The sequence below is a fragment of the Leucoraja erinacea genome, chromosome 7 (genome assembly GCF_028641065.1).
Source record: "Leucoraja erinacea ecotype New England chromosome 7, Leri_hhj_1, whole genome shotgun sequence".
NCBI classification, from domain to species: Eukaryota; Metazoa; Chordata; class Chondrichthyes; order Rajiformes; family Rajidae; genus Leucoraja; species Leucoraja erinaceus.
The window spans coordinates 55,482,976-55,497,012 of record NC_073383.1 but is presented as its reverse complement, the minus strand read 5'-3'; the positions used below and the strand labels follow the sequence as shown (position 1 = coordinate 55,497,012).

The following is a 14,037-nucleotide window of genomic DNA, read 5'->3' as shown; positions in this document are numbered from 1 at the left end:
AACTCATAGAGTGATACAACTCAGAAACAAGCCCCCCGGCCCACCTAATCCATACCATACTGAAAACTATACAAAATGCTGGAGTAACCCAGCTGAACAGGCAGCATCTCTGGATCGAAGGAATGGGTGACATTTGAAGTCGAGACCCTTCGTCAGACTTGACCCAAAATGTCACCCATTCTTTCTATCCAGAGATGCTGCCTGTTCTGCTGAGCTACTTTGGCACTTTGTGTCCATCTTTGGTGTAAACCAGCATCTGCAGTTCCTTCCTACACCATAGAATGTATTGATCAGATTTTTTTAGGCACTCAGCTAAGTGTCAGCGATGGTCAAATGACAGCACACTTAACATTTTGGATTGTAGCAGTCTCATCTCCACAGCAGATATCATTGCAGAGTTTACTGCATTGTTAGAGGTGTCATTCAGTGGATGATATGGCAAACTCTATCCATTAACAGGCAACATGCCAACTGTTAATTACAAGGCAGGAATTGCCAGTTATTATAATGGTTACCATTGGGGTCACAGTAATGCTGTTACATAGTTTCACTTTTGGTGCAAAGAAAGCATTGTGATAGTACATTTTTACAGCTGATATGTCAACTCAGTTCCCATACTAGTTCCATGATTGGCATGATCTTTTGGTGGCAATTCAATATTAAGTGAGATGATTCAATTGAAGTGAGGTGAATTAACATTGGAAGAGCCATAAAAATGGGGCGGAAACAATAAATACTTGACCTCGAGTCCCTGCCTAAAGAAGCAGAGATACCAATCTCACCCAACGTGTCTACACCAATGGTTACCAAATGCCGAATGACAGGATTGTTTTGAACTGGAAGGGAATAATGAAAGACTTAGAGAAAGTGGACATGGAGAGGATGTTTCCAGCAGTGGGAGTAGAACCAGCGTCAGAATAAAGAAGGAGACATTTGTTTAGCCAGAGGGAGGTGAATTTGTGTATTTCACTGGCTACAAAGATGGTAGAGGACAAGTCATTGGGTATTTTTAAAGCAGAGATTGATAGGTTCTTGATTAGTAAGGGTGTCAAAGGTTATGGGGAGAAACCAAGATAATGGGGTTGAGAGGAAAAAATAGCACAGCCATGGCAGAACGGACCTGATGGGCTAAATGGTCTATGCTCCTATGTCTTTTGAACGTTTGAGCCATTTGGCTCACTTGCTTTATGAGTACTCTCTGTATAGAAATCTAATCATGCCCATTCTCCTATTTTTTCAACATAGTCCGACAATATGTTTTAACCTTTAACCTTATCCAGAGATTTAAAGGTCACAATTGAATCCTCACTTTTGAACATTTAATACACTGTATTAAAAAAATATCCTCATAATTCCTGGATCTTTTTTCCAATTAATTTTATACCTGAGATGTGCAAATTTGCATTGGGTCAGTATTTCCATAAGATCAGATAGTTGAAGGCAAAGTTAACAAAGAGGAAATGATTTCAATTCATGGACTCTGTCAGTGGTACTACAGAAAGAGGGTTTTAAGCTTTAATTTGTAAAGTTTCAAAGTAAATATTGGTAGGAGGTGAGAGGAAATTTAGAACGTTAAAGAAAAAGGATAGGATGATTCAGGGTAGTGAAACAGATAATGATAATCAGAAGACACAAGAGAACCCATTTGGAGCAAAACCAAATGCTGGATGAAGTCAATGGGTCAGACAGCATCTATAGAGACAGAAGGATGGTCGATTTTTTGAAGATGAGAACCTGCATTAAAAATTAAGCTGATGGAGCCAAGTGGGGGGAGGGATGGGGTACTATAGAGATAAAGGAGTGATTAATATCAGATTGTGTCAAGAAGCATAAGAGTTGGGAAAAATAATACAAAGATAAATTGGATGCTCTTTATCCAAATGCATAGAATGGAAAACGCACAAATGGAAATAAATGAGCCATTACACAGAAGGTTGTGGTTACAAATTGACCCATGTTAGGTTAATTCCAGGATACTTTCCGAAATGGAATACTTTCAGAGAGGGTAAATGGAATGGGAAGAAAGGTATTCCTAACAATATTAGTTAGATTCCAACTGGTGAACAGACTATTTACAATCTAATATTGTGCAATGAGGAAGGTTTAATTACTAATCTTAGTTCTAAGGCTTATAAGGAAGTTATATAACTTCCATATAAAGACTGGAACTGATTTAGTTAAATGTGAAATCAGTTTCTTAAATCAAAACAATGCAAACCATGGCAAAGAGTTGTCAACAATAAATAAACTAAGAGACTATATTTAAAGACATGATAATGGACTGTCAATGGCTAGTTTTAGTTATATCCAATTTGTATATCATTTACAACAAATATATATCCCTCTTCAGACATAAAAATCCAACAGGAAAGGTAGTCTAACCAAGGCTAATTAGGTTAATGATCGCATTAGATCAAAAACAACGTTTATGAAAAAGCAGGAAGCTTGGGAAATGGCTACATTTTGGAAATCAGCAGTGGATCAATTGAAAGAAAAGGGAAATGAGAATACCAGAATAATTTAGTGAAAAACATTAAAAAACAAAATGTTTGTGGTAGTGTAAATATTAGCATAAGTTAATGTAGATTACACATGGACCAGCAAAATTATTTTGGGAAGGAAATGGCTGTGATTTTAAGCAAATAATTGATGACATTTAGAATGCCTTTAATAAGATGCTACAAGTGAAGATATTGAACAAAAATTGAGCCAAGGGAGATTGGAGGTAATATATTTAGAATGGATTGAAGATTTGGGGATATTAAGCGTATTGAAGAACACATTGTGATATTGTTGGCCAGATAGTTATCAAAGGTCACAGCAGCATCTTAATCAGTTGTGTAAGTGGACAGAGGAATAGTTAATCAAGTTTAATGCCGATAAATGTGATCTGGTGGATTTTGAGAAGTCTAACCACAGTAGGAGGGATCTAGGAGTGCAGATATGGCGTACCTTGAAAGTGGCATCACAGGTGGATAAGGTGGTCAACTTGACTTTCAGCACATTAACCTTCAGCAGTCAGGGTATTGAGTATAGGTCGAAGATAGACTCAAAATGCTGGAGTAATTCAACGGGACAGGCAAAGCGTCTCTCCAGATGCTGCCTGTCCTGCTGAGTTTAGCATTTTGTGTCTACCTATTCAGTATAGAGGTTGGGTTGTTTTGTTACAGCCGAACAAGACATTGGTGGGGCCATTGCCCGTCATAGGTAAGCTGGGCTGAAGGGCTTATTTCTGGGCTGATGCCTGGGCTTATATTCACTGGAATTTAGAAGGATGAGAGGATATCTTATAGAAACATATAAAATTCTTAAGGGATTGGACAGACTAGAAGCAGGATATATGTTCCCGATGTTGGGGGAGTTCAGAACCAGGAGTCACAATTTAAGAATAAGGGGCAAGTTATTTAGGACTGAGATGAGGAAAACATTTTCAGCCAGAGAGTTGTGAATCTATGGAATTCTCTGCCACAGAAGGCAGTGGAGGCCAATTCATTGGATATTTTCAAGAGAGAGTTAGATATAGCTCTTTGGGCTAACGGAATCAAGGGATATGGGGAGAAAGCAGGAACGGGGAACTGATTCAGGATGATCAGCCATGATCATATTGAATGACGGTGCTGGCTTGAAGGGCCGAATGGCCTACACCTGCACCTATTTTCTATATCCCCAAATAAAAAATCAATTAAACAACTGCAGCTTATCGAAAATGCCGCTGCCAGAGTCTTGACCAACACCAAGAAAATGGACCACATTACACCTGTCCTTAAATCTTTGCACTAGCTCCCTGTGTGTAAGAGGATAGATTTTAAAATTCTGTTACTGACATACAAGGCACTGAATGGTCTAGGTCCAAAATACATCTCTGACCTACTTGTTGTATATGAGGCACCTAGACTCCTCAGGTCTTCAGGGACAGGTTTACTCTGTGTTCCCAGGGTCAGAACTAAAAAGGCTGAAGCAGCATTCGGTTTTTATGCTCCACACCTGTGGAACAAGCTCCCTGAACACCTGAGGTGTGCACAGACTGTAAGCGCATTTAAATCAGGCCTAAAAACACTGTTGTTGACTATAGCTTGTCCATAACCCGACATGCAGGTAATCTTAACCGTCTAATTTTAACCCTTTTATGTGCTTTTTAAAATCGTTTTATTGTTTCATTGACGTTGTTTTATTATTCATACATTTGTCGTATTGCTTATTTTGCAATTTTTAATTATTGACTATTTTATTTTTTCTTTCTTGTAAAGCACCTTGAATTGCTGTTTGCACGAATGGTGCTATACAAATAAACTTGCCTTGCCATGTGTGATTGTATGACAAAGAAATACATGTAACCATGAATTGCAAACCAGGTGTGAGGTGCTAAAGTGTGCAATTTAACTTTTCTGCTTTCTTCTAGGCTACTGGTTGACACAATCCCACGAATAAAAGCGACTCGTAATTATGAAACCTTTGAATGATGGACATAATGATGGTATATAGTGATGCTCAATTCTACAGGAAGGGAGAAGTTATGACGTGGACAGAATCACTAAAGCTAACCAAATCAAAGCAGTAACTGGAAAAAAAGGTTGCAATTGTTGCCCCAATGCTCAGTTTGTGGACAAGAAAACATTTTTTTCTGACCAAACACATTTGCTAAATTTGGTGGACTTCTAATATTTGAGGCTGAAGATTATACTTTGTCCTTCATATTTTATAAACAGAGGTAACATACACATTGTCATTCATAGAAATTGTAGACTACAACTGTCAGCTGTCTGACCAACAAATTCCACGTCAATTGCCCATTCTGTTATCTGATGTCCCATCTACCTTGAAGGATGTAACTAAATTAGTCCCATATACAAAACATGTGTGGAGAGAGCATGTGGTCAGGGTGCCAATAGGTGGTGGTGGGGGGGCGGGTATAGGCACCAACTCCCCTCCCTTCCCAGCTGATTTGGTTTGCAGGTAGTAAATTAGCAATGTTGAAACCCAGGTCAACTCACAATCATGTGGAGCACACCAGTGCTATTCCTTCTTGTGTGCCAACAAAGATGTTAAAATACCCCTTTTCAGTATTTTTTTTAATGTACAGGGCAGAACATATATGTGCAGAACCCTGATTCTAATTGACAACCAGAGCATTGTACACTAATTTGTTTATTAACAATGTAAAAGCAATTATTGCTTGAACTAACTGTTTACTTTCTTTGAGCATGGCAACCCCAGTACTAGAGTAATTGGAATGTTAATCTGCCTGGTGCTTGTCTACTGGAATGAACTGTTAAAATCTTTACCCAAACATTATTTTCTTTGAGCTCCTGTAATACCTAAAAGAAAAAATAAAACATACAAAAATACATTTCTTATTTTTCATTAAGCATGTTTTTAATGCATTAATAAGCACCCTCAAAAGCAGTTTCGCCTACCATCTTCCTAGTATTTCTTCCAACAAACAATTGAGCTAACGCTAACTCGCATGATTTTCATTGTTATGATTAGAATCTCAGATTTGAAATTCAAATATTATGGCAAAATATGAGATACATTTAAAGTATTAAAAGTAACAAGAAGGTGTGAATATATTTTGAATATTGATCAATTTAATTTCACTGAAAAATTTGATGGCAATTAAGTTTAAACATTGTCATTGATAGACTACGTTGCCATGAAAGTTAACTGGGTATAGAATCCATTTCCATCACTAGGCATGCCGTGTCAAACATTTGCCTCATTCATTGGTAGTTATAACTTTTTTAAGTATTTGCAATTTTGTGAATAAAATAGCATTTCAATATATTTACTAGAAATGTTGCAGTGGGTCTGATTCTATTTAGAGAACCTGACATAATGAACTCTCTTATATATAATTCCTCAATCAATATCAGATTTTAGGATGCAGGGTTGTACAGCAGAGTCAAGAGACAATCTGTATTCCAAATTGTCAAAGCATGCAAAATTCTATCAGCTTGAACTAACTTACATCCAAACTATTGGAAAACCTGAAAATGCTATAATACAATTCAAAAGAATGCTAGATGCTGTTAAGGGATGATGTAAGGTACATATTTTCCTACAATGCGGTGATCATTACAGTTGGGTTGAAGATTGAGATTTCACATTCTGAATTAACATAAATTCCAGCATCATTCTTTTTGCCTTCCAGAATTTAAGCCATTTGGTTGCCTTAAAATGTTGGCCAGATTGGAATAAACTATTCAAAACCCTCTTCTGGGATCTAGAAAATAGGTGCAGGAGGAGGACATTCGGCCCTTCGAGCCAGCATTCTTTATGGGAAACAGTCCTTATTCAACACAGAGTGCTCATCTAAAATCAGAGATGTAAATGAGAGAATCAATGCATTTGATCATTGCATCTGCTAGTTCTTTGGTTGAACAAAATTATACGCTGGGGACAGCCCGTATGGCTTCTTTCGTGGCAGGTTATGTCTTACAAAATTTATTGAGAGGTAATGACGATGATTGATGAGGATAGGGCAGTGGATATTGTCGACATGGATTTTATCAATGCATTTGATACCATCCCTCATGGTAGAATGATCTAGAAGATTAAGATGCACAGGGCCCATGGTGACTTGGTTGTTTGGACTCAGTAGACTTACTCAGAAGGCAGAGGTTTGTGGCAGAATGGTGTTGTTTTGGCTGGAGGTCTGTAACCAATGAAATTCTGCAGGGCTCTGTGTTGGGACCTTACATACAAACAGTACATACAATTTGGATGTAAATGTAGATGGGTCAGTTCAGTAAGTCTGCAGAAAATTAGTGGAGTTGTGGACAGTGAGGAAGACTGCGAAAGTATGTATCAGGATACAGATCAGCTATAGAAATGGCAGAGGAATGACAGATAGAGTTTAATTCAAGCAAGTGTGAGGTGTTGCACTTTGGGAAGTTGAATGAAAGGAGAAAGTATAATAATAATAGTAATACATTTTATTTATGGGCGCCTTTCAAGAGTCTCAAGGACACCTTACAAAAATTTAGCAAGTAGAGGAAAAACATGTAAGGGGAATGAAATAAATAGTAGAGACATGACTAGTACACAAATTAAAGACAGAATTCCAATCAAAACACAATATGAGGCAATTCATGCACAGATGAAAAGGGAGGGGACGTGGGGCTAAGGATAGGCAGAGGTGGAGAGATGGGTCTTGAGGCGGGACTGGAAGATGGTGAGGGACACGGAATTGCGGATCAGTTGGGGGAGGGAGTTCCAGAGCCTGGGAGCTGCCCTGGAGAAGGCTCTGTCCCCAAAACTGCAGAGGTTGGACTTGTGGATGGAGAGGAGACCGGCTGATGTGGATCTGAGGGACCGTGAGGGTTGGTAGGGGGAGAGGAGGTCAGTGAGATATGGGGGGGGGGGGGGGGGGGGGGGATGGTGGAGGGCTTTGTAGGTGAGGACCAGGATTTTGTAGGTGATCCGGTGGGAGATGGGAAGCCAGTGAAGTTGTTTGAGGACTGGAGTGATGTGATGCCAGGATTTGGTGTGGGTGATGAGTCGGGCGGCTGCGTTCTGGACCAGTTGGAGTCGGTTGATGTAGGTGGAGCTGATGCCAAGGAGAAGTGAGTTGCAATAGTCCAGTCGGGAGGAGATGAAGGCATGGATGAGTCTTTCAGCAGCGGGAGGTGTGAGAGAGGGTCTGAGTTTGGCGATGTTGCGGAGATGAAAGAAAGAGGTTTTAATGACATGGCGGATGTGAGGCTCAAGGGAGAGGGTGGAATCAAAGATCACGCCAAGGTTGCGGGCCTGGGGAGATGGGGAGACAGTGGTGCCGTCGATGGTGAGAGTGGGGTTATTGATTTTGCTGAGTGTGGATTTGGAGCCTATGAGGAGGAATTCTGTTTTATCGCTGTTGAGTTTGAGGAAGTTATGTTGCATCCAGGTTTTTATAGCTGACAAACAGGTGTTGATATTGGAGAGTGGGGGGAGTTGTGGGGGGATTTGGTGCCGAGGTAGATCTGGGTGTCATCGGCGTAACAGTGGAAGTCCAGGTTGAAGTGGCGGAGTATCTGACCAAGGGGGAGGATGTAGATGATGAAGAGGAGGGGGCCAAGTACGGAGCCTTGGGGAATGCCTTGAGTGACTGTGGCTGTAGCAGAGGTGTGGTTATGGAGAGAGATGAAGTGGGATCTGTTGGAAAGGTAGGAACGGAGCCAGCTGAGTGCAGAACCTTCAATGCCGAGGTCTTTGAGTCTGGTGAGCAGGATGTTATTGTTCACTGTATCGAAGGCTGCGCTCAGGTCGAGGAGGATGAGGATGTTGAGGGAACCAGTGTCAGCAGAGGTGAGGAGGTCGTTGAGGACTTTGAGGAGAGCAGTTTCTGTGCTATGGAGGAGGCGAAAGCCAGATTGGAGGGGTTCAAGTAGGTTATACGCCAGTATGCATTTAATGGCAAGCATTGATGTACAAAGGATCTTGGGGTCCAAGCGTATAACTCGTAAAACTGGCAACACAAGTAGGTAGAGTGGTAAAGAAGACATATGGTATGCGTGCCTTCATCTGTTAGCACATTGAATGTAGGGGTGAAGACGTTCTTTTGCAGCATGTTAGAACTTTGGTTAGGCCACATTTGAAGTATTGTATGCAATTCTGGTTGACCCATTACGGGAAGCATATGGAGGCTTTAGAGGATGACAAAGAGGTTTACCAGAAAGCTGCCTGGATTAGAAGACATTACCTATAAGAGAGATTGGTCAAACTTGAACAATTTCCCCTGGAATGCACCAGGTTGAGGAGACCTGATGGAAGTATAAAAAAATGAGGAGAAGCATATGCACAGTGCAGAGTCAGAACCCCCCCCCCCTCCCCCCTCCCCCGGGTGAAAATGTCAAAGCCCACAGGGCATAATTTAAAAGCATACTTCAAAGATGTGCAGGGGATTATTTATTTTTTTTGAACAGGGTGGTGGATGTCTGGAACTGTTGCCAGGGGTGGTGGAGTATTCGATGGAGGCATTTAAGAGACTTTAATAAGCACATTGAACATGTGCAGACAGATGAGATTAATGGAATTGTGGGCCAAAGGGTCTGTTCCTGTGCTGCACTGTTCTATGTCTGCTTTATATTATTCCTGTTGAGAATTTTGCAATCTTATACTTCTAAAATGTCTAACTTTTCCTTTATTAATTGCAATGATCCTTTTAATTCAGCTACTTGCTGTGACAAAATATACCAAACTCTTAAACATTTACTTGCATAAAGAAATATATTGCTATCTCCAGTGATACTTGATATTTTTTTTTTAAATTGTCGACTCCTCATGAGCAGAAGTAAGTTTAAATAAAAAATTATTCACTCTTTGAAAGATCAAATGAAAGGGTGAACTACACTTCAATAATTTTAATGTAAATTTAACAATAATGAAACTGCATGGTGAAAATTTGTTGTTTTTTTTAACCCATGGCAATTAACATAACATGCAGATAAATAGAATAGGACAGAACTTTTACCTGCCAATCATTTCAGATAATTGATGTTGCAAAAAAGGTGGCAAACTACTTCAACACAATCTACATAATATAATATTAATTAGACTATAATAATTGTGACAAATCAAGATAAGTAGAGTTAGCTAATAGACCCGAGCCAATATTAGATCAAAAATCTTCAAGAACCTGGTCCTAAACACATACTTAAAGATTTGAAAAATCTCTAAATAATGCAAATAAAAGTTGATTAGAACCTCAACTCTCTGAACTCATCAAAAATAAAGCAGAAACTTTTAAAATTCAGTACAACTGAAAGGACGAACCAAATATATATGCCAAACTATTTCATTAATCTGAATACAATGTTTTACATTTTGGCAATTGTAAAACATGCAGATGGCACATGCTAGGAAGTGCCCCAAATTGATCAATTGAACAACATCAAATTACAGGTGTGTCATTCTGCAGTTTTAAAAGAGTTATTTTTAAAGAAAGGTGGCATAGGTAGTCTACAGAATGCACAGGTTAAAGCACAAGACAACTTCAAAACCAAAACCATGTAATGTTCAGTGTGTAAAAAAAAATAACACAAACTTCCATATTGGCAAAATGTTCATCAAACGTAGCGTTATGTGCACAGAATGTTTTTTGTACTTATTTTAAGCTGCAGGAAACTTTGATAAAGATTTAAGTTCAGCGAAAGGAGTGAACAGCCACTTTTGTTCTTTCTAATGTTTATGTCATTCTTGAACAATATTGAAATCCTCAATTTTTGTCACATTTTCATGTCAGAAACAATATGAACATTAGATTAATATAAGACAGCCGAGAAGAGTTTATTGAAGCAAAATTCCCAACCTCGACGAAGGCCTGATTTTAAGTTTTTAGTGTAAATAATAGCATATTGTGAGAACAATAATTGGGAGTTAATTTTGATTGCACTTTGCTGGATTCCTCAACTTTTTAGTCTAATGGAACAATGAAAATCTCATTGTTCCGTTGCCAGTACAAATGACAATTAAACACTCATAATATGATGCAGTTGAATAGGATCTGTGCTGCACAATACATGTGTATGAACTGTGCTTGGAATTTCAAGTTGTAATATACAAAAGTGATTATTAAACTTAAGCTGTGTTTATTTTAAAATGTATTCTGTATGTTTACAAATTATAATGTACATATCAGTTGAAGAAATTCTCTTCACAGAAAAGATTTATTGAAAAATAAAGTTTTTTCTCCTGCTGATCAAAAATTGGAAAGAATTTATATGCTTGCAAGTACAGCTTTCAAAGCACATTTCAATATATGCCATCTGCGAAAATATACAGGAAAATCATTTTCTATTTCCTCACTTAACAACACTATGCACAATCTAAATTATGACTGCCATTAAGTGTAGATTTTTTTATACGTTGATAAAGTAATACTACCCTTAAAAAGGCACATAATTGACATAACATGGCAGCATATCTACAGAAAACATTTAATATTTACAAGCACAACAAAGCAAAGAAAGCAAGTTACAGAATAGCTAAAAAAATTATTCTTTTATATACAAATACGCAACCCTGTTTGGATAAATCTGCTGTTAATGAGGTTTAGCTGCTACTGTTGAAATAAATGTCACTGCTTTTTATTTGCCAAAAGCCATACCAGTACTTATTTTTAAACATTACTGTATTTACATATTCTTCAACCATTAAATTTCATTCAGATTAGGGTTTATAATCAGCGGTATCAAGATATGCATTGAATTTAAGTAAAAATGAATAAATGCAAATTATATATCAATTGTTCGAAAAGGTTTTGTCACCTTTACAACTCACCCATCACTAGGCTGATATCTTCATATTGTTTACAATATAACTGATACCAATCCTCCTTCAATAAATAGTGAACAGTTTTGAAATTTACATTTGTCTCCAGTTGATAATGATTTCTAACCACTATCATTAATACAATGAAAAGAAATCCAGATTGTTACAATGCTGTACTTTAGAATTTCAGCTACAATTCTCTCCAGCACTTTTTGCTGATGGGTCAAACACTGATTCAATTTAGTTTTAGAGAAAGATGATTGAAATTTTGTAACATACCCAAACAATCTGGTGACAAGAACATTTGTTGCTTATTTCCTGTATGCCTAAAATATGTATACTCCTGAGCCTGAAAAGAAAAGTGCAAATATGTAATTCTGCTCAATTTTTATGGTAAACATGATGATTATAGGGAGATTTAAAAAAAATAACACTTTACATCACGCTGTCTATGTACAATTTACAAAAGGAACGATTTCAGCAGGTTGCTACTTAAAATGCCCATCTAGCCAACTTATTTGTGGCCTGAAATATGCCCACTTAACGTCATTTGACAGTTTGGATCAGTAAGTTGGGAACACTGTCAGTATCTTAAACGATGTCTAATAAAGCCAAAAGTACATTTCTTATTTGATGTTTACTTTAATTTTAAAAAATCCTGCAAATGTTTAAATCAAATCTCAAAGCAGGATTTAAAACAATTAACATCTATATTTTAAAATTATTACTGTCAGCAATATCAGCATACAATCCTTCAAATAACTGCCTGTAGTGGTCATAACAAAGATGGAAATAGCATCTGAAATAATGATCATCAGGATTCTCTTATCTGGGTATAATTATATTGAAACATTCCAGTGACGTTGCTTTCAAACAGATGTTAAAACCCTTCGATTCGGATTCTGTTTATTTCTCATGAATTTTAAAAAAAAAAAACCTATTAAGCAGTCCCTTATTTATTTAGCTGGCAACCTTTAATTTTATATTTATTAACATAACTTTCTGAATTTAGAATATTTAGTAGTGCATCTTTCATTTACATCTATACACCAAACCTTGTCAAAAATGACTTTTATAAATGAGAACCCTTAAAAAAAAATTACTTCTTGTTTCCATTGGGGAGATATTTTTTTAATCCTCAACCTCGTTAACCTAGGGCTGAGGTCAATCTTTGTGTAAGAAAGAACTTTAATCACTTCAAGTGAATTAATGTTCGTGATTCAATTTTTTTCTCTCATCAGTGTCCTTTTTGAAGGGATCTTCCAAAAATTAATGACTGATGTTAAGACCACCTAATATCCAAGTTTTCTTTTGCACAAACTAGTTGGAAAAGCAAGTGCTATAAGCATTCTTGACATAAGGCGACTTGTCCCTTCATATAGTCTCTGCATGGACAGACCCTTTTGAAATGTTCATTTGAACCTGCACAACTGAAAAGCAACAAATCGCTCTGGAAAAAACAGTGCTTCTTCTTTTCATCATAAGCTGGAACAACAATATCATTTAGAGATTCAAATGATTGGCATTCAATTCCATATCTGTAAGCAACAACAAAATATCTATTAATTTAAATGCAATTAAGCTGCAAAGCAGTTTCTGTATTTAGAATTATTAATTTTTGCTATTTATTTTCTAGGAACACAAACTTTTCAGAAAAGCTTGTCAAAATATTAGCACAATATAGAACATTGTGTATGATCTTTATTATATAAACACTAGTTAAAGTTCATTAGAACACTCATAAACTTATTATCAATTGGGATTATTCAGGAAGGCAATAAATAACTGCACCGCATTCAATTTAATAGGATACGTATACTTACTTTTGCAAGTCACTGTCTTTATTCAGATGTTGAAAAAAGGATGGTTCACATATGAGCTTATTCTCTTGACAGATCTGCTTGCACGATTGCTTGCGAGGTGCAATTTTAACTTGGAGTGCACTCAATGGAGGCCACATCACTTGACCATGGCAGAAATCCTGCAATGTTGATTTAAATATTCAGACTATGATATATATCATATCTTCAGCAATTAAAAAAAATCCCATTCAGCAAAATATCTATACCATTCATGGCTCACCGTAAGTTTTAAAGTAGTATATGCAAGAAATAATAGTGCTAGTGCAATCCCAGTTGGGCAAATTTCATATTTAAAACAGCTAAATACATATTAACATAAAATTTTATTTTAAATTCACAAAACCAAGCAAATATTCATGCATTGTGTTCGAGTCAGCAAACAATGAATTGCCCTTACCTCAAGGGGCATATTCCCCGGACAATAAGAACAGGAGTGAAAATAATACTTTCACGATTTTTAGTGTTTATTTCAGCAAAGAAATGGAGCTCTTCTATTTTTACATTCTACTTATGGTGAAAGTCAATATAAAAGTGCTTATGTTCTATTCAAGTACTTCTGATGTTATAGAATTTATCTAATATTGTAGAATATTCAAGTGTCATCATAGCTTTGAATTGGATTTGCTGGCGCAAATAGGACAATATCCAATCCAATCCAACTTTATTTGTTAAACACTTTAAGACAACCAATGTTGACCAAAGTGCTGTACAGAAGAATAAACAAGACATCATAAACAGACAACATAACAGAACATAACATAACAGCTCACATAAAGCGCAAAAATTACATATGAAATACAACAATAAATTAAAAGACATAAAACATGAGTAAAAATAATAACCACGCAATAAAGCAATCAAAATAAGAAATTAAATCAAGTAAATAAAGTCGACATCTTACTGGGTATCAAAGGCCACGGAGAAG

General features: G+C 37.0%; 2 protein-coding genes across 5 annotated transcripts in view; one reads left to right on the top strand and one right to left on the bottom strand.

Annotated features, from left to right (window-relative positions):
- tmem163a (transmembrane protein 163a) overlaps window positions 1-5,347 on the top strand; it is a 98,134-nt gene extending 92,787 nt beyond the window's left edge. For both annotated transcript variants that reach the window (XM_055638620.1, XM_055638619.1), the window contains exon 9: window positions 4,400-5,347. In XM_055638620.1, coding sequence (XP_055494595.1) covers window positions 4,400-4,460 — 61 coding nt within the window. In that variant the 3' untranslated portion in view covers window positions 4,461-5,347. The remainder of the gene's footprint in view (window positions 1-4,399) is intronic.
- A 4,858-nt stretch (window positions 5,348-10,205) lies between these two features.
- Window positions 10,206-14,037, bottom strand: part of mgat5 (alpha-1,6-mannosylglycoprotein 6-beta-N-acetylglucosaminyltransferase) — a 120,858-nt gene continuing 117,026 nt past the window's right edge. For all 3 annotated transcript variants that reach the window (XM_055638616.1, XM_055638615.1, XM_055638618.1), the window contains 2 exons: window positions 13,074-13,231; window positions 10,206-12,788 (listed from right to left, as the gene is read on the bottom strand). In XM_055638616.1, coding sequence (XP_055494591.1) covers window positions 12,590-12,788; window positions 13,074-13,231 — 357 coding nt within the window. In that variant the 3' untranslated portion in view covers window positions 10,206-12,589. The remainder of the gene's footprint in view (window positions 12,789-13,073; window positions 13,232-14,037) is intronic.